Source organism: Delphinapterus leucas, chromosome 11 (assembly GCF_059928025.1).
Source record: "Delphinapterus leucas isolate spDelLeu-1000000601 "Yukka" chromosome 11, BTC_Dleu_Yukka2, whole genome shotgun sequence".
NCBI classification, from domain to species: domain Eukaryota; kingdom Metazoa; phylum Chordata; class Mammalia; order Artiodactyla; family Monodontidae; genus Delphinapterus; species Delphinapterus leucas.
In genome coordinates this window covers 88,795,820-88,819,672 of record NC_143139.1, presented here as the reverse complement: position 1 = coordinate 88,819,672, position 23,853 = coordinate 88,795,820, and the positions used below count along the sequence as shown (strand labels likewise).

The window sequence follows — 23,853 nt, the reverse complement described above, 5'->3', positions numbered from 1 at the left end:
GTTAATTGAGATGGAAAACATCAAGCACAAAGGCAAAAAGGACTTTATAAGTTGTTCAGGATTAGTCTACACTTTGATTTAAGCATAGATGCAGAAGTCACAGGCAAACCAAAAACTTTATGTTTGAAAACTGTTAAGACGGTGATATTTCCAAAATCTTCCTTTCTCTAAGAAAGATTCAAAATACCCAAAATGGGAATATTCATTCAGCAAATAAAGTAGGTCAGGGTTCTTAGGTCATATGGGAGATTTTTTGGTACAGACGGATTAGCGATTATGTCTGTGTCTTAAGCAGCTGTGGAATAATTGACAGCCGTAGAATCCTAGACAGTCAGAACTCAACGGGGCCTTTGGGATGATTTTATGGAAATCTTTCACAGAAGTGGAGGTCAGGGTCTCAGAACAATTGGGCCTGGCCTAGAACTCAGGCCTCTCGTTGCTGATTTCTAGTACTGTCCATAGTAATGGCTCAGATTATCACAAAGCTGGCCAGAATATAAGAAGAAACTGTACAAACAGATCATCCCTGTGTGATAGGAGAATTGCTCCAAATGAAGGTATTTAGAGCCACAAGCTTTCTGTTTGAGTTAGAGTCTACTGATTAGAATTATGTGGCACTTTTCTTACACAGCCTACGCCCATAATGTTATTTCCAATTCCAGTTACTTAAAGCAGAGTTCATTTTTAAAGGCATTCCTCAAGCACTGGAATCCAGAATCCGCCTAGATTCTTAACTACCTTTCTGAGTTGTCTACTACAATGGCAATTGTTTTTAGCACTCACCCGTATCAAATCTTTTTCAAGAATTCAATGTAGTTTTCAGAGAAACAGCTGTCTTTTCACACCCGTAATTAATCTTTTCACACTCGTAATTAATCCATTGACGTAATACTGACTGAGCACACTTAATTACAACAACAGGGACGGGTCCACGTGCTGGAGAGTTGCTTCTCGTGAACTTTGTTCTGCGTGCCACGTGCACTGGTCCGTGTAAAAACACACCTGGGAAAGAAGGGAAGGATTGACAGCAGGCCCTCAACATACTGCAATCCAGTCCCTCCCTTTATGGACCCAGGAAAGAAAGAAAGGTGACCTGGCCATCTTAGCAATGTACTAATGACGGACCTTCCCTCAGACACACTCTTAGTACTTTCTAGGAGAGAGTTCTTATCTGTGGATCACTTCTAGCAACATGTATTGATACTAGGATTGGTATGATGTCTTAGTCTGTTTGGACTGTGGAAACAGAATACCATAGACTGGGTGACTTATAAACAACATATATTCATTCTCAGAGTCCTGGAGGCTGGGGAGTTCAAGCTCAAGGAGCCAACAGGTTTGGTGTCTGGTGAGGACCTGCATCCTGATTCACGGATGGCCATCTTCTCGCTGTGTCCTCAGGTGGAGAAAGGGGCAGGGGATCTCTCTGGGGTCTCCTTTATAAGAGCACTGATCCCATTCATGAGCGCTCCCCTCATGACCTAAACATGTGCTAAAGGCCCCACCTCCAAATAGCATCACATTGGGGATTAGGTTTTGACGTATGAATTTTGCGGGTACACGAATATTCAGTCTGTGGCATATGGTAAAGCAATCTCCTCAGTGGATTTGTGGGACGTGACTCCATGGACAACAGCACATAAATGTATGTGTATCTGTTGGAATATAAAATAGGGATGTTTCGTGGCAACATGGCTCCCTTTAGTGTAAGTGATGGCAGAATACATAGCTCAGAGACCTCGTATGTTACATCTGGACATCTAGGGTTACATCTGGGTTACATCTAGGGTTACATTTGGTAGAGGAAAAAAGAAAGAGCACTTGCCAGTGCGGGGAGGAGTGGTGGCATGACACCGCCGTCCTGGCTCCTCTCTGCCTCTCTCATGCCTCGTGGTTACCTGACACTAGGAAGGACCTCTGGTCCTTGCAGGTCTGACCCTTTATGTCATTTCATTTGCTTAATCCGGTGCACAGACTAAATGTACTTCCATGAAGAAAGCCTCTGATGTATGTTCAAAATGCCACGGGAAAAGGATAAAATGAGTGGTTTTCTCATTTTTCAGGTTTCTTGAGAAAACTTTGAGAGAACCCAGACATGCAGTGGAAGCCAGAGGAAGTGAAATGGTCACAGGAACTGGAGGTCAGCACAGGGTTACTCCTGCATGAGTTTAGCTAGAACCAATGAAAAAAAACAGGATCCAGGGCTTCCCTGGTGGCGCAGTGGTTGAGAGTCCGCCTGCCGATGCAGGGGACACGGGTTCGTGCCCTGGTCCGGGAAGATCCCACATGCCGCGGAGCGGCTGGGCCCGTGAGCCATGGCCGCTGAACCTGCGCATCCGGAGCCTGTGCTCCGCAACAGGAGAGGCCACAACGGTGAGAGGCCCGCATACAGCAAAAAAAAAAACAAAAAAAAAACAGGATCCAGGAGAGAGAGACAGAGACAGAATGAGGAGGAATTGGCCGCAGGCTGCTGGTCAGATGTGCTCCAAGTCAAGGTTCATGTGTAGGGCCTGGTCCCTTGGTGATATGGGTGAACCCTTCTCTCCTTGACTGTTAACTGACTCTCTGTACATCAGCTGTAGCTTCTAGACTCCACCCACCGGGGTGGGCTCATTCCAGCTGCTCTCTGGGAGACTCGACTGAACATATGGATTTGTCCACATTTGGAAGTCTGTGAAAGGACAGCATCTCAAAGTCTTAGCTCTAAGAGAGTCCCAAACCTTTATATGGTGACAGTGAAGTCAGCTGGTCCCTGGTCCCCTATTAGAAACCAGAGAATGGGAAACAGTTTTCAAAAACTCATGGACAACAAGTCACAATCAGAGACCACGCAAGACGTTTAAACAAACAGGAATCTAACAGGCACTATGTTTGTACAAACACTCTGTTTTATTTATTACTCATTTATAGCCTACTTTCTTTTACAAAAGGTTTTAGGCAACTTATAAGAAAAGTTACCATAATTTATGGACAAGCATCGTCATATCTGATTCTATTTTGAAAGTTGAACTCTGAGCTTCTGGGCGGTCTACTTGGTCAGTTAGAGGATTCTTGCTCCAAAAGAATATATATCATTTATTTCCCGTGGACTCAGGTTAAACCTGTTGTTTAGTTTTGAAAGGAATTTCTCACTTGGGATTTCCCAAAAGGAATATTGACCTAGCACTGTGGCGGACAGTGTCCTCAAGAGCACCCCTGCTATAAATGCAACAGAGAGTTTTGTTTTTTGTTTTTACATCTTTATTGGAGTAGAATTGCTTTACAATGGTGTGTTAGTTTCTGTGTTATAACAAAGTGAATCAGCTATACATATACACATGTTCCCATATCTCTTCCCTCTTGCGTCTCCCTCCCACCCACCCTCCCTATCCCACCCATCCAGGTGGTCACAAAGCACCGAGCTGATCTCCCTGTGCTATGTGGCTGCTTCCCACGAGCTATCTATTTTACATTTGGTAGTGTATATATGTCCCTGCCACTCTCTCACTTTGTCACAGCTTACCCTTCCCTGCAACAGAGAGTTTTATAAAGCACTTCTGTTCCGTGTCCAGCCTCATGCTTTCCCCTGCGGGCATGGGACTTCAGCGCGGGCCTGGGCAGTGTGGGTCAGGCACACAGGACTCTGTGATTCTCCCACTGGCCTTCTCTCTGCTGGGCCTTTGGAAGACCTACATAGCAGATTATCTAGGGTTAATTTTTGGTAGAGGAAAAAAAAAAAAGAGTATTTTGTAAACTATAATATAAATTAATTGAAACGGTCCTCATTTTGACCAAGAAAAGAGGATGAGCCATCTGCAAGGGAGTCCCACTCGAGCTTCTAAACCTCTGGGCTGAGGGAATGTGTCATTTTTCTGCAATTTTTGGTCTCTACGCGAGTTGGGCATCTTTCCCCTCCTTTGGTGGCTCTGAAATGTTATTCTGACATATCCACCATGCAGCCGGATGCCTTCCTGACCTATTCATTGTCAAGCAGCCCCGAGCCCTAAATAAGGAACAAGTGTCATCCCAGGCCTACTTTCATCCTCCACTCACTACAAAATCAGTGACCTTTTGCAGATCAAGCCTGAGACAACAGCTTCTTTGTGCAGCCAGCCCACCTGAGACAGGCCCGCCAGAGCCGTCCCTACAGTGCCTTTCCTGGAGGCCTCCTGTTCATCCCCAACTCTTTCTGCTTCCCCTGGCATTCCTGTGAGCAAGGAGAAGGTCCTTTCTCCTCAAATGTCAGCTCAGCTCTGCTTTCCCAACCCTGCCCCCCATCTTCTCTAGTGGAGGCTCCGCCCCCATCACTCTCCATCCCTTCATCTACTTTACTTTCATGCTATCTCTTAGCACCACTCGGCATTTTATCATATATCTATTTGTGGTCCAGCTCCCCTACTAAAGCGAACATGCCAGTAGACAGGGACTTTGGGGTTTTGGCTTTGTTACGTTGTTGTTTATGACTCAGAACCCAGAACAGTGCCTGGCACATAATTGGTGCTTGGATGGATGGATGGATGGCTGGACGGGCAAATTTAGATTGAAATGCAGTCTCTGGCTCCTTATGAAAAGTGACTGCTTCGTGGTCATCACACACACATGCATTCTCCCCTCTTGCTCTCCCCTACCGCTGCCCAACCATCTCCATGACTTTACCAGACAACATTGTTTTCTCCCTTGAATTTGGAAGCCTCCATTTACTCTCTATCAGAAAGGATATTGAAACTTTTAAGAGGCGAGGTCTTGAGCATTGTTACTGTCAGTGATTTAATGCCAATGCCAAGAGAAGACCGTGAGCTGACTGTTACGGGTATGTTGTCCTTGGCTTGCTAAGAGAGGACTCTGTCTCAGGAGGGCAGCAATGAGCAGGCTTGTAGAGGGTGGCTTCACTAGCAGAACCCCCAGTGGTTCATGTGGCATGTTTGCTGCTCAGGTTTCGGGGGTGTTGGGTGAGAATAGTCTGTGTCAGGGCTTGAAGGAAGCCGGGGTCCGTCTACGCACCCAGTTCTAGCCGTTAGTTTCAGCAGCCTTCATTTCCAAGTTGATATGGAGTGGCTGAGAAGTGCAATTTTGTTAAGAAACAAGGGTTCTGGTCCATACTCATCTGTGTGATCTTGAGAATATCATTTCCCCCCGCTGCAGCTCAGTTTCATCTGTTATACCCTGAAAAGGTTGGACTAGATGATCAGTAAGGTTTTTGCCAGCTGTAATATTTTTAACTATATTAAGATCTCCTATTTGTATGGTGTTCAAATTTCCTTTTAAAGTTTGCCTGTTGTTACAATGCCTCCATAACACATATTTCAGTCTGTCTATTTGGTCGTGTGCTTTGTTTCCTTGATGAAGCCGCAGCCTTTACAAAGGAGGCTGTCTTATCTATAGATTTGGCACCCAGAGTGTGGCAAAATGCCCAATACTGGTATGTTCAGTGAACAGCACAACCCAGCCCTTTCCTCTGCATTTGCTTACCTGTTGGTTGTGCAGTGAAACATCCCAAAGACAGGTAACTTGTGCAAAATTCATAAATCATCCATGCATAGGTTCTCAGAATCTGGTCGCCCTTGCATGCCATCTCTGACACCTCTTAGATATAGAAACTTCTTTTAATCCCCTCTCTTCTCTTTCTCCTTTAACTTCATCCCAGTAAAATAACACTGAGGCTTTGGGGTCACACTTGGATCCCAGCTCCATCATTTACTACTTAGCTGTGCGAAACTGGGCTGGTTACCTTTCATCTTTGAGCTTCAGGTTTCGTAATTGTAAATGAGAATAATAATGCTAACTTTGCAGGGTTGGTTGCAGGAGCCTCTAGCACAGCACCTAAGAGGTACTAAATAATTTTAGTTGTTCCCTCCCAGGTTTAGTTCAAGACACCCCCTTCCCCTCAGAGCTTTCCCAGCCAACCCTTGGCAGTTGTTCTTTAGGCGTCTTAGTTTATGACATCTCTATTATTTTCTGTCTTGGAACATCTGAACTGACTTCTGCAAGATGGACCATAGGATGCTAACAGTCAAGGAGCTTCATGGCACCTACTGAAATGTTTCCTCCTTTCTTAGCCCGGTGTCCTGAAAACAGCGTGTGCTCAATTCATGCTGTGTGATGGCAAAGCATCTTCACCACGTGCCCTTGGTTAGGTCATGAGCCCTCGCTCTGCTTTAGTTGTCTCATCATTCAAATGAAAAGTTTGGTCCAGAATGTCCCCCAGGCCCTTGCAGCTTTGATATCCCGTGCTGTGATGCTGCACCACGTTTCTTACAAAAGTACAAAAGCCTCATCCTCAATGCAGGAGTTTCCCTCTACACAGAGGGGCCTTGCTAAACACGAGAGGCACAGTCTTCTTGCATGAGCAGCTGGGGCTCAGCTTTCCTTCAGAAGTGGGCTGGCTTGGCCACTGGCCAGGGGGAAAGACTGGCACTGGTTTCTCTCCTGGAAGAATATGCATCATGACACATGTGTAGCAGGCATTGCCATCCAAAGTTGCTGAGAGGAAGAGATCTTGGTTTTTCGCTGAGGAAGTCAGTTACGAGTCTCACCATAGGTAGAGCATCTTGTGAAGGAGAGGTGGGGCAGCTGTAATTAAGTGGTGGTAAATATGAGCTTTGGGGTCAAGACTGCTTGCCTGCAAATTTCAGATCTAGAAAGATCTAATACAGTGACAGTCCAGAATCCCTACCTTTAGATCCCCATTGGCTTTTCTTGACACAGCCAGGTGGAGGCCTTCTGCTGGGGGGAGGCAGGGCGGGTGGGGACATGCACGTCCTCTTTTAGGAAGACTCCTTTTCCGGCTTCTCTTCCTCCTTTGTTCGACAGCAGCTAAATATTGGGGGAGGGGGGGCGGGGAGCAGCCTTCCACCTTGGTCTTCTTCTCCATTAACCTCTCCTGTCCATGAGCTTATGTTTTTAAATATCATTAAAGATCAAAATCTGCGGTTTGGAACTCAGGCGTAACTTAGGAAAAACAGAACTCTTGATTGCACACAAATTGTGCTATATCGTACTTTGGAATACCACTCAGCAATGAAAAGAAATGTGATAATAATATATGTAACAACTTGGATGAATTTCAAAAACATTATGCTAAGTACAGGGAGTCCACCATGCAAAACTACATGCTCTGTGATCTGTGATTCTTTTTATGTGCAATTCCAGGAAAGGGTAAACTGTGGTGACAGGAGGAGATCAGGGGCCGCCTGGAGTGAGGTTCAGGGAAGTGGATTGGCTGCAAAAGGGCCTCAGGAAAAACTTAGGCTGTTGGAATAGTTCTATATCCTGATGCTGGTGATGGTTACATGACTGTACACAAGTACCACAATTTGTCAAACTACACTTAAAATGGATGAATTTATTGAAGTTTATTGTTCTTCAATAAAGCTTAGGGAAAAAAGAATGACTCCATAATTTCTGGCCTAAGCCACTGAGCAGCTGGAAAGAGTGATCTGCTGTTTCCTGACCTGCGTGACGCTGAGGGGAGAGCAGGTGCAGAGGCCAAAAAATCAAGATTTCGATTTGGGATATTTAAGTCTGAGATGCCTATTAGATGTCCAGAGTAGAGGTGTCAGGTGGGCAGTTGAATTTATGATTCTGGAGCTCAGTGTAGAGGTTAGACTGGAGATATAAAGTTTGAAGTTATCAGCATATAGTTGGCATTTAAAGCAGCGGCCTGGAGTACATGATGGAGGACACAGGGCAGGGATGGAGAACAGGAGGGCTCTGGGGGGTGAGGGGGTCCGGGGCGTGCCAGCATTTGTAGTGAGAATTCAACAGGATAAACTGTGTAAACATGTCATTGGCCTCTTGCAGTTACTCCTACCGTGCTAAGGTGACATTCACGTGGTTTCACATAAATAGCCGTTTTTAAATGTGCAGTTCAGTGGTGTTTCGTTATTTACAGCATTACGCAGCTATCTCCTCTCTCTAGTTTCAAGACTTTTTCATCACCACAGAAAAACACCGTGTACTCATCAAATAATCACTCCACATCCCTCCCTCCCCCATCCCCTGCTAGTCACGGATCTGCTTTCTGTCTTTGTGGATTTTCCTATTCTGGATATATCATATCAAAGGAATCATATAATACATGACCTTTTGTGTCTGGCTGCTTTCATTGAGCATAATGTGTGTGAGGCTCATCCAAGTTGCAGCATGTATCAGTGCTTCGTCCCTTTTTATGGCTGAATACATTATTTGATCTTATTATTATCCCACGCCTTTTCCCACACCGACTCCAGAGCATGCATGAGTGAGTGCTCTTGCCTGAGAACTTTCCTCCTTCCACCCTTTCTGCCTGGGCTTCCTTCCTCCTCGTCCCTGTGCTGATGTGAGTCGCACCGCCTTTTATTTTAGAGGCGCAGTCTACGTGCTCCTCAGTGACTGACGCACACCCAGCAGCACCCCTTCTGCGTCCCCCAGGACACAGACAAGAATGGTTTCTTAGAGTGCCCTCTACCACCTCTTTCCTGGAGGCTGATTGGCTCCAAACACAGGCTAAATTGCTGTTTTTCCAACATGAACATTCAGCGAACAGATATAGAACCTTTAGACACTGTCCACAGTACGCTGAGCCCTGGGAGATCTGGGGTTACAAGAGCAGTGGCGTCTACCCCCTTTCCCCACGCGACTCATCCTCTTACCAGATTGCAGGGGAGTAAGCATTCTCATTTCTGCCTCTTGGTCTGGCCCTCGACCCAAGCATGTCGCCTGCATGCAAGTCCCTTGGATGCTTGTTGACCGTGACGTATGTCTCCAGCCCTTACCTCTCCCAGCACCTCTAGGCTTGTGTGTCTCTAATGTGATATTTCTAAAAGATTGGAAAAAAAGTAAAACCCTTGGTTTTTAACTCGGCAAATCATCCACTAATGCATTCCCACACAGCAGCAAGAATATTCTTTTCAGAACGTTCAGATCACGTTGGCCCCTCACTTACAGCACTGCCATGTTGCGTCGCCCAAAGGGGCGCTGTTCCCATTGTCTTCTCTGCAAGTGGTGCTCTGGTGTTGCACCTGAGACCCTTTACTTTCGCCCCTGCTCATCCTGCCTGCATAAACCTCCTTACTCTGGGCCCTGACCCACTTCAGCCTCATCTCTCTCACCATCAGCCTACCATCCTCTCCTTGGTCTGTGTGTCTCAGTCCCACTGGCCTTGAGTCCTTTGAGACGTGTGTTTTCCTCCCGACACCAACTAATCCTTCAGTTCTCTGAAGACACCACGTAGGTGTCCTACAGTTCATTTCAGTTCTGACACTACTGCCCAGCGTTAGCACAGAACCCACAGGTTAAGGTCTCAGACCCACAAGACCACCTGTACTTCAGGCACCAGTCACAAGTATTGGGTCCCGGGGTTACCCATACTTCTGTCCAATTTGGCTACAAAGTTGGGGGTTTCCAAAACCCCCTCTCCTCAGGTAGGTTTGCTAATTTGCTAGAATGACTCACAGAACTTAGGGAAGAGCTTTATTTACTGTTACTCGTTTATTATAAAGGATGCAACTCAGGGATGGCCAAATGGAAGAGATGCATAGGGCAAGGCATGGGGGGAGGAGCGTCCCCTCTGCGGGCCCACCACCCTCCCAGAACCCCTGTGTGTTCACCGACCCAGAAGCTCTCAGCCTATGGCCTGTTGTTCAGGGAGGTGTGTGGAGGTTCCAGCAGGCAGGTGTGGGTGAATCATTGACCATTGGTGATTAACGCAGTCCCCACCCCACCTAATTCTCGCTCGGAGGTTGGGGAGTGGAGCTGAATATTCCAAGCTTCTAATCAGGGGTTGGCTTTTCTGGCAAGCAGCCCCCATCCTGAAGCAGTCTAGGGGCTTCCGAGGGTTTCCTCATTAGAACAAAAGATGTTCTTATCACTCAGGAAATTCCAAGGATTGTAGGAGCTCTGTGCCAGGAAGCAGGGACAAATACCAAATATCTTTCTGTGACACCACAGCCTTCATCTTGGTCAAGCTTCCCACTGCAAGGTTTTAACAGTCACTGTTCGCCTTGCCGTGACACTGTAACCATCTCCCTTCAGATCTTGATTTAATCCTTGTTTCTTCAGGTAACCTCCTGGCTGACGTCTCCTCTTTCAGACCCTGTGCATTACTCTGGAGCTCTCCCTCCCAGTTCTTTCAGAGTCACAGTTCCACATTTGTTGGTGTGATTGTCTAGTGACCTTGCCCTATGGGATGGCTGAATTATGTGTCCCAAAAAGTTCATCTGTTGAAGTCCTAACCTCCAGTGTCTCAGAATGTGACTGTATTTGGACTTAGGGTCTTTAGAGAGGTCATTAGGTAAAATGAGGTCATTAGGATGGGCCCTGACCTGATATGATTCGTGTTCTTATAAGAAGAGGAGATGAGGACACAGACACACAGAGGAATGACCACGTGAGGACCCAGAGAGAAGATGACCATTTCCAGGTACAGGAGAGAGACCTCAGTAGAAACAACTTGCCAGAACCTTAATCTCAAACTTCTAGCCTCCAGAACTGTGAGAAAATAAATACCTGCTGTTTAAGCTACGCAGTCTGTGGTACTTTGTTACAGCATCCCTAACAAACTGATACACACTACAAGGATGTTAGCTCCACCAAGGGCAGGGACCATCTCAGGGTTTACCCATCATTGCATCCCCGAAGCCCAGCACAGTGCTTGGCTCTATACGTATTCAATAACTATTTGGTGAATGGATGAATGACCTATCTCAAGGTGATGACAGACATCTTTGAAATATGGACGTCTCATAAACCCTGTACTGTGTGGTTCCAGGCCAATGTTCCCTTATCCTTTCAGTATCTCTGTTTTGAATTTCCTGCCTGTCTTTCCTCCCTGAAGGAGCATTACTTCATCTCGATAATCTGCCCAAAGACCAGCCTTGAGAATATAGAGAGATTTTGTGCTCAAGCTTCCTGAGTGCTTCTCAGCCACGCAGGGGCCTCTCCTGGTAACTCCCACCTTCCAGGCTGTGTTTCAGACTGTAAAGTTTGCTCAGTATCTGGCCTCTGCATAAGTAGAGTATCAATGAGTAATAATACTGTAATCTCAGAAATGCTATTGGGGAAAAAAAATTAAGTAATAGCTACATGAGACCCAGAAAGGCTTGGTAATAATGATAATACTTAAAGTTGAATGGTATTTTACAGTTTACAGCCTTTCATTTCACTCTTAAAACAATCTTATGATGGCATGATGGTGAATTTTATTATCATCCCTTTTATAAAATGAAAATAATAACAAAATAATAAAAAATAAAGTTCAAAAATGGAGTAGTTTGGGATTCCCTGGTGGTGCAGTGGTTGAGAGTCCGCCTGCCGATGCAGGGGACGCGGGTTCGTGCCCCGGTCCGGGAAGATCCCACATGCCGCGGAGCAGCTGGGCCCGTGAGCCATGGCCGCTGAGCCTGCGCGTCAGGAGCCTGTGCTCCTCAACGGGAGAGGCCACAACAGTGAGAGGCCCGCATACCGCAAAAAAAAAAAAATGGAGTAGTTTGGGCCCGGGTTGCACAGTTAATAATTGGAAAAGCCAGAACTTAAACGTTGCCCTTTGAATCCTGCAAGCAAGTGCTTTTTCTGCAACCCCAGTGGGAAAAGTGAGAGGATTGCTCCTAGGCACTATTATTAGTGATTCAAGGAGTGTCTGTGAATGAAGGATCTGAAAGATACCAACCAATTGTGTTTTTGAAAAGAGACCGACCCAAGAAGTCCATGGATGGCAGTGGTAGCTGGATGCAGGCCAGCTCTGCTCCCCGAGCTGAGGCCTCATCTGAGCGGTGACGGCAGCCGAGCGTCCTGGGAGTCTGTGTGATAAAAGCAGCCTTGGAAGAGAGCCCAGCGCCTGGCTCCGCATCCCTTTTTCATTTTTCCCATTTCCAAAGACCAAAGATCACGGAAGGAAGAAGAGAGAAATCATTATTTGAGGCTGAGCAGGAGTTTTTAAACTGTACATTAAGTTAATGCGGGCCCTCTTGGGGCTGACTTGGGGGATAGGGAAGCTTGGTCTTGCATCTCGGCAGATGGAATATCGTTCTCTGGACCTTTACTGGATGGCAGGCTCTTTTCTGAGTCTCAGGCCTGCCTTTTCTATTCTTCCTGGATGTCCCTGGGTAGGACGTGCTCTCAGCTCAGCGCCCTGGGATTAATGCTGAAGGAAATTAGACTCAGAGGCCCCGATGGGATCCAGAGGACTCTGCAGAGTCCTAGACCCCTGCCTGCAGCCCCAGGGGGCACCACGGGCAGGAACGGGAGGGCTAGACACCTTGACCAGCCTTTCCACTCATCCTCTCTAGGTCCTTTGGAGCTTTGCCCACAGCTGTGCCAGCTGCAGCCCTTCCCCTGCGGAGAGGAATGCCTTGCAGATTGTTCCTAACCATGAATTTAGGTGTAAAACATAGACCTTTGCAACACAGAGACCAGAACACAAGCCCCAGCTCTGTGGTCCTTAGTCACATGTCCTTGACACGTGACTTTCCCCTCTCTTAGCCTCAATTTCCCTTTCGAAAGATGAGATGAGCACCGTGCCCACTTCACTGGGGTTGTTGTAGGGCACTCTGAGATGACGCAAGACAAACATGTATCCCGGTGCCTGGGCAAAGTGCTCACTGAGCAGGGGCTGCCCTGAGAAGAACAGCCTCCCCTCGCGGGGCAGCCACGTGCACACACGCAGCACAAGTGCGAGAACATGTGTGGGGACAGCCCAGCACGAGGCGGATGTTGAGAAAGGCGTTGCTAGCCTGAATAAAGAGATCTCATGGTCAGGTTGGAAGGGAGCTTTGAGGTCAGCAAATCTTGTGTTTCTGCTCAGTGCAGGTAATCCCCCGCCCACAGCATGCCTGCCGGGTGACCTCCTGCTCCCAAAGGTCCCCAGACCTACTTTGCATCAGAATTCCTGCAGCTGTCCTTTGCAGAGAGACCCCCTGGCCTCACCCTGAGAGAATCTGCTTCTGTAAGAGTCCGGTGGGGTGTGCAGAGAGCAGCCAAACCATTTGAGAAGCTTTTTGCAGAGATCATGCAGTCCCGAAAGCAGTGTTTCCTTTACTGCTGTGTCTCCAGCAGTTGGTACAGGGCCCAGTGCACAGCAGGGACGTGGTGAATACCTGCTGGATGGGGGTGGAATCACGCAGCCTCGGAAGCCGTGCCCGGGAGCTTCTCCCTGGAAATGCAGCTCACTTCTGCCTGGGTGAACTCCAGTGATACTTACGGTCTTGCTCACAAGAAGCAAAATCTATCTTCCTTCAATCTTAACTCATGAAGCCTATTTCTACCTTCTAGAGTGACACTGATTCTAATTCCTCTTAGAAGGGATTATCCCTCAGCTGTAGAGGTCAGTAAGGGTGAAGTATTTTTCTCCAAATGAAATCAGGGTTGGCTGAACAAGGTATAAACTGGAGCCGGGGGTGCTTCGTCAAGCAGCCCCAAGGAAACAAAATGATGGACGACAGGACCTTTTTAACTAGAGCACATGGATTCCATCTCAAGGACATGCACCATAAACATGGGGCACATAAACCTGGTTCAGGGTCCCCATGCAGCCCTGTGAAGTAGGAACCTTTACCATCTTACAGAGGAGGAAGCTGAGGAACTAAGAATTTGCCCAGGATTACCATTCAGGCGTAGAAGAGCTAGAAATTTGAACCAGATGAGAATTATATTAAAGTTTAAGGAAAGAAGAGGAGGCCAAGTTGGAGAAGCTTAAGCATAGAAAAAAAAAAAAAGAACAGGGAGCATAGAGTCGGTGGTGGAGTCCTATATCTTGCGTTGACGGCGTGTTTCTAAACACCTCCGTCCCCTTCTCTGGGCTTCATCTGTCAAACTAGGCAGTTCCAGAGGAATTATTAAGCCCTCCGCAGCTCATGTGAACCTCTGTGTTCCCAGAGTGCATTTAGCTACAACCAAACGGAAGAAGTCGGAACTGTGAAACCTGCAAGTTCCGAAACAGTCCTTTTCAACCCTTTCAGGGCTGTTTAAATACGCTTTTATGTCCCATCTTCTCGGGAGACGTTTTATTGTTCCACACCCACTAGCCGGGGGCACCTATGTCTGTGAAGCGGTTCTTTCAGATGTTTAGTAAATGGCAATGTGATGCTCTTGTGTTTTCCTTATTACAGCCATGCTGTACTCAGGCATGCGTGGAGGAATGGTACTATTAAAGGCTTTTCTGTTTTAAAATAGCTTAGTCGAATACACATGAGGTTGGAAGGGCATTGTTGTTTTCCCTGCTGATACTCAGGACAGCCCCCGGTGATAACATTTTAATATTCCCCTGCTGCTATACGCACAGCTGGTTTGATGTGCAGCAGTGGTGGGCAGACTCCCTCTGTGCGCCCAGGAGCTTTCCTGGGGGTGGGAAAAAGGTAGCACCGGAAGCATCCATCATCGGGGCTAGAGCTTCCTGCTCCTCCTGCTGTTTACCTGGAGAGGCTATAACTGGTGCACAGCCACTTCCACGCCATTCACATGGAGCTCACCAGTTCTGGATGGTCTAGGTTTGTGGGTTGTAGATAATATTTATTTTTCATTTCTTCATTCATCCATCCATCCAGCCATTCATCCACACTGCAGTAGGCCTCAGGAGCATTACATTTTTCACTCAAGGAAACAAAGTCATTAAATTTGTACTTTTAAAACATTTCTGCGGCTGAGTAAAGCAAAATAGAATGGCAAGGGGCACCCCTGAGGGAAAGATGATCAAGGATGAATCTGCTAAGTTATCAGGGAAAGAGAGATGATGAGGACAGAGCAAGGAAGGGGATGCGGTTGAAAAGTAATAGATACAATCTGGAGGAGTTGGTTATGGCTAAGATGTGAGGGGTGAGGAGAGGGGGGTGTCAAGCTTGATTCAAAGGTCCTGGCTTCAGTGACAAGTTAAACCTTGATGCTACTAACCGCAAAAAGGCAGGAGTCAGACGTTATTTAGGAAGAGAAAATTGTGCATTTGATTTTGATCAGTTTGAGTTGAAGGTCGCTGTGAAAGAGCCAGATGAAGATAGTTGGATTTAAGAGTAAGAAGCTCTGGAAAGTAGTCGGATACGGAGATGGGTGACATCTTCCCCTCAGTGGTATTTGTTTTTGTTTTTGTTTTTCTGCGATACGCGGGCCTCTCACTGTCGTGGCCTCTCCCGTTGCGGAGCACAGGCTCCGGACGCACAGGCTCAGCAGCCATGGCCCACGGGCCCAGCCGCTCCGCGGCATGTGGGATCTTCCCGGACCGGGGCACGAACCCGTGTCCCCAGCATCGGCAGGCGGACTGTCAACCACTGCACCACCAGGGAAGGCCCCCCTCAGTGGTATTTGAAGCTGTTGAGTTAGATTCCATCATCCAAGGATACGACGTAGAGCAAAAAGAGGGGGCAAGGATGGGAGTTGGGGAGCCCAGCATTCAGGGGAGGCAGAGGGAGGGGACCCCCATGAAGGAGGCGGGGAAGGAATGTCCAGAGGGAAGAAAACAGCCAGGAGACTAGTGTCACAGAAGCTAAAGGCTTCGAAAAGTTTCAGCGGGGCTGGGGAAGGGCCAGCAGCGTGGCAGCTGGGGGAGCAGCTGGCTGAATTTCGCAGAGCCCAGCCTATGCAGCTAGGGTTAGTGCTTGAATCGGAAAACTTAGACTTTCTGAACAGTGACCATCACAAAAGGGAAAAAGGGAGATGCCTTTAGTTGAGCATCTAACCACGAACCAGGCACTTTATGGTACTATCTTATTTATCAATACATCCATTCTTAGAGGCAGGGGGTGGGGATTCTGTTCTTGCCCTTCTACTGATAAGGAAATTGAGGCTCAGAGAAGTTATGCCTTGGTCAAGCCATACAGAACTGGAGCTTGAACTCTGTTTTGCCTGGTTGTAAAACCCTTTGTCTTTCTCATTTATACCTGGTGGGCAAATGCCCCACCTACCCTTTCCACATTCAGTGTGCCACGTGGAAGCATCACCAATCCCTGCTTCCCTGGGGCCTCACCTGAATGACAGCAGCCCTGCCTTGAACCAAAAGCTGCGGAAGGAGGGAACCAGGGGAGTTCCCGGTCTGGAGCCATCCGTCTGCTGGCTGGTGGCACCGACACCGGGGCCCCAGCAGGATAGCAAGCTTGTTCGCTCTTGTCTGGCTGTTAGTGGTGACGTATGAATAAGCAAAGAAGACAGCTTCATTTTCATAAGTTACCTTGTGCCGAGGGTGAGGAAGACGGGAGACAGTGCACTTAATCATAACCACAGGGCCAGCGCAGAGAACAATGACAGAGCCTTTTCTGTTCATCACAGTGTTTTATTATAATAACTCCTATTATAGAGGAGACAGGCGGTGTGGCATGCTGAGGGCGGCAGCACACCAGCGTCCCGCGTCATCTCCCCAAGAGGAATCCCTGGGATTGTACGTCTTCGTGGGATAGCAAGCCCAGGATGGGCTTTAGACTTTGACCTCTGGAGACCAGGCTGTAGTTGCCACCTGGCTGGTGAGCTGGGATTGCCAGAGCTGTGAAAATAAGCTGTCTCATATGTGCTGTCACCGGGGACCTGAGGACAGCTATGCCCAGAACAGTGTTCCAGGACAGCAGTGCTACCCGAAAAGCTTTGGGGGAAGCCTGGGAGCTTGGAGGTCTGTGTGGAAGGGGCAGGTGTGGCCTGCAGTGTGGCAGGGGCTGCGGTAGACAGGAAACGGGCATCACCCACTCTCCCCATAGAATCCACTATTCCCTGCCCTCCATTCCTCCTACTTATCAGCGTTTCTGTCATTGCATGTACCGCGCTGCTTCATAATTGTTTCCTGTCTCCTTCCAACTGCCTCTAGGGTGCAGACTATGTTTTATCTGTCTTTGATTCCTTAGTATTTTGTGTGGTATCTGACACAAAGCAAACCCTCAATCAATATCAAACTGAACGAAAGTGTAGGTAGGGTAAGGATTGTGTCAGCTAAGGAAGGGAGGGGACAGCTAAGACCGAAGACGCCGAACCCAGGCCAATGGGGCAGAATATTGGGCCAGGGAATTCTGGGTATGATGATAAGAGTAGATACCTACTGAACATTTTACTATTTTCTGGGCATTGTTAGTGGTGATGTTTGAATAAGCAAAGAACACAGCTTCATTTTCACAAATTAACTTGTGCCTAGAGAAAAAAAGTGTTCAATTCTGAGGTGTGTACTTTTGTCAATGCCATGTTATGAATGAATGAAGAAACAGGCACAGAGAGGTTAAGTAATTTGTCTAAAGTCACACAGCTAGCACCTGGGTGAGGAGCCAGGATTGGAAACCAGGCAATCTGGCTCTGCCATACACTTTCTTCACCACTTTACTGTACTCAAGAAGTGTAACACTGGAGGCAGCCACTGAATTCTGCTGGTTGATGCGCTAGATTTAGACACCACATGAGTTTTATTGTTTGCTAGCGGCCGTGCAAGGGAACCTCACTGACAACCAAAGCCAGGACAGAGCCCCCAGACCCTGATCAATAATTCTCAAATTTTAGTGTGCATCCAGATTACCTGGGGATTTTTTTTAATGCAGGTTACTAGACCCAGTGGCCAGAGTTCTTATTTAGAAGTGTTATGTGATGAGGGAATTAGTATGTGATATTACCCCCATACTCCCAGATCCTGAGAGATAAGACAAAGGAGAGCAAAATGTCACCTTATTTTGCTGATAAAAGTTAACTTGGAGGTTTAGACTTAGATGTGCATCTACGCTGGATATTCATAATACCAACCCCGGAGCTGGAATCGCCCACCCTGTCACAGGAAGCGTGGGGTGACTGCAGCCTCATCCGGAGGGGACCTGCCCTGTACAACTGATCCAAGGTGGAGCTCTGCTGGCACACTGGCTCCTAGGAGGAAGACGAAGGAATAGCTAGGCCACCTGAGCTCGGTCCTCTCTGAAACTCACCAGGTCAGGTAGCTCCTTCCCTGCCCTTGGGGAAGAGGAAGGATTGGGGTAAGAAGCCGGGAAATCCCTCCTTCACAAAACGAAAGATGTAGAGGGAAGCAGCCTTCCGGTCACAGTTAACTTCACAGTTGAGGCCTGGGAATCTGCACTTTTAACAAGAAGCCCAGGTGTTTATGTAGCAGTTGGTCCTCAGACCACACTTAAAGAAACAAACTTCTAGAAGGACTTAATTGTTGTGCTAGAGGGCCTTCAAAAAGAAAACCATTTGGATGGGCTCACTGTCTTTCAGAAGCTTACCGATGAGCTTGAATGATGATATTTAAGAAGAGCTATTACTTATATAGTTTTTAATATGCCCCAGCCCCTGTGGTTAGCCCTTAACACATATGAAGTCATTTAAACATGTGAAGTCACAGCAGTTAGATACTGGGGCACAGAGAGGTTAAGTAATTTCTTCAAGGCTACACAGCTAAAAAGTGGCAGAGCTAGAAATAGGAACCAGGCAGCCTGGCCCCAGCCTTCCCCTCTGGCTACACTGCTGCACGTGGTTTCCGGTCCACGGACACAGACCTCTGCAGGGGTGAAGGCAGTTAGCCCAGGGTATTCACAAGCCCACTTGCAAAGCCCAGCTGTCGTTTTAATCATTGACAAAGCAGCTAATGAATTCATCTAAATAAGCAAAATGAAATCTTAGTAGCTGTTTATTATTTTGCCTTCTCAACCAGTGGATATTAAAATTACAGCTATCATGTTGCTAATTAAGGATTTTGTTTTCTTAACCTTAAAGAGGACGGGCATATGTGAAAGGGCCACTTGCCACCATCAAAGGATATGCAGCCCAGGTGCAAAGTGACAGAAGGAGAATTTGGATGTTATCCTTTGAGATAACATGGCTTGAGGTTAACCATGCAAATTACTCCTTCTCTGAAGATGAAGCCCTTGAGTTGAAGGCTCCAGTAGAGCAACCCATATAAAAGATGCTTTCAGGTGCTGCCACCCCATCTTTGCAGTTTTCCATGCAACTGAGGAAGACGCCAGAGTTCCCAGAGCTGAGTGAGAGAATATGTTGATGTTGGCGAGTGGGGAGAGGATGAAATGCTTTGCAACCTCAGAAATGTGGGGACACTAATACAGTAACATAAGTGGTCTCCATTCAGGAGAGATTTACACACCAGATGTCATTTATTTAGCAGACATTTATTCATGCCTATTAGTGTGTTAGATATTATGCAGTCCTTGCCCTTGGACAAATGGAGAGGTGGACATTTACAGATGAGGCATGTGTGCTTGAACATCACCCATTCTGTCCTTGACAGGACATAAGTCAGCCGATGGCAAAAATACCGGGAGGAAGCGCTAAGTCGAGATGTCCCCCATCTAATGCGGGAATTCACAGTCTGCTTCTTGCTAGAGATGGGCCTGAAAGGATTACTGGTAGGGAGTGGCAGGGGGCAAGGCTGGCGGGAGCTGTATGAGCAAGACGTGGAGATGAGGACACAAGCAGTAAAGCTATGCATTTTCGTGTGGCTGTTAGAAAATTCATCTGAAGAGTAGGTCGAGGCAGAATACAATTCATGGCATGTCTGAAAGTGGAATTTGGACTTTCAGATAGCTGAAGATTACCTCTCCTGAAATTCAGATGGCCACCCTAAACTCAATGAAACATCATTCCCCTTTATCGGTTCTGAGCACATGACACCCTTCTTTCATCATGCCAAAAAAACCCATGGTGGCGCCAACCAGGGGTCATTAGTAATAATGAACCAGCTCCCCCAAGGACCCCACATGCCCTTTGAGTCCCAGCCTCGGAGTGAGGTTATTAAACAGGCTCTCTAACAAGGTTACAGCATCAAGACTCAGCACACAGCTTTCTCGGCTGAGGGCACCGTGCCTTTCAGATCTGTTTTGCACGAACGTCCCAAGCTTGTTGCATGTGGAATTGATTAGCTCTTGCACTTTCTGAATTGGTGACCTGTTTTTCTGAGGGATTGTACACGTTTTGGTTGTGATTATATACAATGACACAGTGGGTGGTAGTATTTTTCCTACGCCGCTAATTTATGTATTTGTGCTGGGGCAGTGATTTAGATGGGAGCTCGATAAATTGATCAAACAAATTACACCAAACCCACACACCATCATTTCAGGGAGCTGTCATCACACCAAAGAGGTTCTATGTCGCCCAGCGTGGTATTCCAGGAGAACCGTTGTGTTTTCTTCACGGACTGCTAGGCTTTCATTTGGTCAGAAAGGGCTTTATTTCTCAGACAATATAAGGATTTTAGCTCCAGAAGGCATCAGTTAGCTGTGGAAGACAGTGCCCATTAGTCCTGTGACCTTTAGCAAGTTACTTACATTTCTGAGTCTCAGTATCTCATCCTGTAAAATGTGGACTTATAATTTCCGCCTCAAACGTTTGTTGTAAAGGTAAGCAGTGATGCAGAGACAGTGGAAAGAATCTGGATGTCAGATAACTATAGATTCATATCCTGGCTCCAGGATACGCAAGTTATACAAATCACGGTCCTCAGTTTTCCTAGTTTGTAAAGTGCTGTTGCTAGTAGTTGCAAGGGAATACCTTCTGCACATGATAGCGTTGTGTGATAGAAGATAGTTGATTCTGATGGCTGCCTGCCCCACCTAGAAGACCTGAGTCCAGAAACATTAACACTCTAAGAAATTGGGGTGAGTGGAGGACTCACCTGAGGTGCTAAAGCTGCTAAGAAATTGATTGAGAGACCTGACTCGCCTTTGATGTTGGCCTCAGTACAGTAGAAGGTGAGGCCCATGTCAAAGCCGAGCTCTGGGGACAGAGAAGCAATTGTTCCTCTAGAAAACACGCCTGCCTTGACGTGATGCTTGTTGACAAAAGACAAAGTGGATGTGAGAGTAAAAATGCTGCAAGAATGTGGCTCTTCTCTGGGGGCTCCCTTCTCATTAACCAAGGGTCCTTTCTTCCTCTCTGAGTGAGAAAATTACCTCAACTCCTGCCTCAAAAGCCAGTAAATCAATATACATTGGGAAATAGTGAACTGGAACATTTGAAGAAGAGTATGTCAGTAAATAAATATGTGTTCACGTGAGTTAAGGGATAGATGGACAGATGGACGGATGAATAGTTTGGGATTCTGGCTTTGTCACAGATTAACTGGATGACCTTGGGCAAGTTAATCAAGTACTCTGGGCGACCTCCATTTCTTTTCTATAAAATAGGGATAATGAAAATGGCTGGGCTGCCTAAGTGTGAGAATTAAACATATAAATACAAGTGAAGCACTTAGATAAGAGTTTGGCACCTCATAAAAGCTCCCAATAACAAAACCTGTGTTACGATGATTTGCCTTTGTTGTATCTGCCGTTCAGTACTCACTGTCCCACGTGGCTTGGCTTCTTTTAAGACCTTCGCATTCTCTGTACTTCACAGGTCAACAGGTCCTGGGCCTGGTAGAGAACCAGAGTGATTGGTACCTCGGAAACCTGTGGAAAAATCACCGCCCTTGGCCTGCCCTTGGAAGGGGCTACAACACAGGTAAATCATGAGGGTGGCTTGCTGGCGGTGGGACAGGAGGTGGGCCAAAGCACAGGAGAAGGCCACCTGGTTGCCTGAGTTCTGCACTGGACGGTACATAAGGCGTTGCCCTCCTGGTTCTTGCTTAGGGCTGCAGCTACAGGCAAAGTCGCTACTGGGCCGTGGCAGTCCGTGGCATTCTCACCAAAAAGCCCCTCTCCGGACTGACCGTCAGCCCCGGATCCGGCAGGACAGCTTTACGAGTGTGACCTGTAGGTTCCTTGGCTCTGTTAATAGAGACTAGAGATCATCGTGTCCACTTTAGGTCCCCAGGGTCTGTGTTCACCCTCAGCATTCAAGATTCATCTTTGTGTGGGGAGCAAAGTTGCTGATGTGTATTGACTCAAAGTTTCTTGTCAGAAGCGACATAATTTCTTTTTTATTTTGTTTTGTTTTTTCCCTTTTTTTGTATAATTGAAGTATAGTTGATTTACAGTGTTGTGTTAGTTTCAGGTGTACAGCACTGATTCAGTTATACGTGCATATATATCTTTTTGTTTCAGATTCTTTTCCCTCATGGGTTATTAGAAAATATTGAATATCGTTCCCTGTGCTATACAGTAGGTCCTTGTTGGTTATCTATTTTATATATAGTAGTGTGTATATGTTAATCCCAAACTCCTAATTTATCCCTCCCCTCCCTTTCCACTTTGGTAACCATAAGTTTGTTTTCTGTCTCTAGGTCTATTTCTGTCTTGTATGTAAGTTCATTTGTATCATTTTTTTTTTTAGATTCCACATATAAGTGATATCATATGATATTTGTCTTTTTCTGTCTGGCTCACTTAGTATGATAATCTCTAGGTCCATCCATGTTGCTGCAAATGGCATTATTTCATCCCTTTTTTATGGCCGAGTAGTATTCCATTGTATATATGTACCACATCTTTATCCATTCATCTGTCAAGGGACATTTACGTTGCTCCCATGTCTCGGCTATTGTAAATAGTGCCACAGTGCACGTCGGGGTGCATGTGTCTTTTCGAGGAAATGACATAATTTCTGCTAACATGAAATTGGCTAAAGCAAAGCAATCATGCGGTCGTGCTCACCTTCAAGTAGTGTGGCCAAGTGCAACCCAACCATGTGCCTGGAAGAAGAAAAGGCAGAAATATTTGGTAATTGGTACTTAGGGATACCACAACCCCTAAACACCATGTGTCTGAAATCAACTCCATTTTCTACCTTGCTGCTAACCCAAAATGTGCACCTCCTCTTTTCTTTCTGTCTCTGTTAACAGCATCATTCAATCATTCATTCATTCATTCTTTGTGCAGCTCTTGTCTGTCTAATGCTTACTGTGCACTAGGCCCCATGCTAATACACCAGACACAGCCCATGACCTCGTGGAGCTTATAAAGGATGAAACTAGAGCAACCTCCCTCTCCTTAGGCCCACGTCCTGCCACTGTCTACCTATGAAATGCCTCTGAATTCTGCCTCTTCCCCTCCATCCTCTTTGCCACTACCTGGAACTGGAACTTGGAGCTCAGGGGGCAGTAGGGTAGGTCAGGCCAAGAAGGGCTGGGACTTGGCATCTGGGACCAGCTATACTGAGTTGGGGCAGGGGTCTGGGGATGGCGCCACCTGAAGGTGATAGGTGGTAGCCTGTCCTGGACACTAAGGTCAGTCTGTAGTGGGAAGAGCCAGACTCAACTCTGAGAGCTGAGGGTCCGATTCCTGAGAGGTCAGGTGCAAACACGGAGCCCCAGAGGCCACAGGAAAAAGGCTGAGAGTCAAGCTTCCAGAAGTGAAAGTTCCGAGATCAGGTCAGAGGGGGGTCAAAGCTGGAATAAGACAAGGAAAGAAAGGTCCAGGGTCAGTGTCCTGGGCAGCCAGAGGTTAGGGAGGCCTTCATTGAAAGCTGTCCTTTGAACTGGGGGGACATTCCTTTAGCCAACGTTTGCCAGAACGTCCAGGCATGGCTCACGGGATGTAACACCTACCAGGTATCACAGCCTGCAGGGGTTGCAATGGAAGAATGGTAACCACCAGCCCTTCACAGACCCAGGCTGCATCCTGGAGGCTGTGCTAGGCATTCACCCGTGAGTTGCTGGATGGTGGGAAATTCTGGGGAGTCCCTGAGAGGGGCCAGGTTCAGGGAGGGAGCCCAAAGGGGCTCAGAGCAGCAGCTTTTCTTAGCTGATTTAGAGGTATTTCGGTGTTTTAATAATGGGTAAGCCTCTGCATCCCAGCTAAGTATTGACCAGGTGCTGTCCCTGGTGCGTTCTAGGTGTTCATCTCATCCGATCCTCACACTAACCTCATGAGGCAGGGGCTATTCTTATCTCTGTTTTATACCCAGGAGACTCAAGCTTAGAGAGTGAAAGTATGTAGTCTGATAAGTAAGGAGCCTGCTGTTAACTGCTAACCTTCCTAGCTTGAACTTTAGTGGCTTCTATTCTATCAAGAATACTTTTTTTAAAAGTAGACTCTTGAAAGGTCTGGGGAGGGGTCCAGGATTCTG

The 23,853-nt window shown here is 47.0% G+C and overlaps 1 protein-coding gene across 2 annotated transcripts in view; it reads left to right on the top strand.

The window, feature by feature from the left end:
- Positions 1 to 23,853, top strand: part of LARGE1 (LARGE xylosyl- and glucuronyltransferase 1) — a 590,997-nt gene that overhangs the window by 449,491 nt on the left and 117,653 nt on the right. For both annotated transcript variants that reach the window (XM_022599798.3, XM_089921262.1), the window contains exon 7: positions 21,244 to 21,348. In XM_022599798.3, the coding sequence (XP_022455506.1) occupies positions 21,244 to 21,348 (105 nt within the window). The remainder of the gene's footprint in view (positions 1 to 21,243; positions 21,349 to 23,853) is intronic.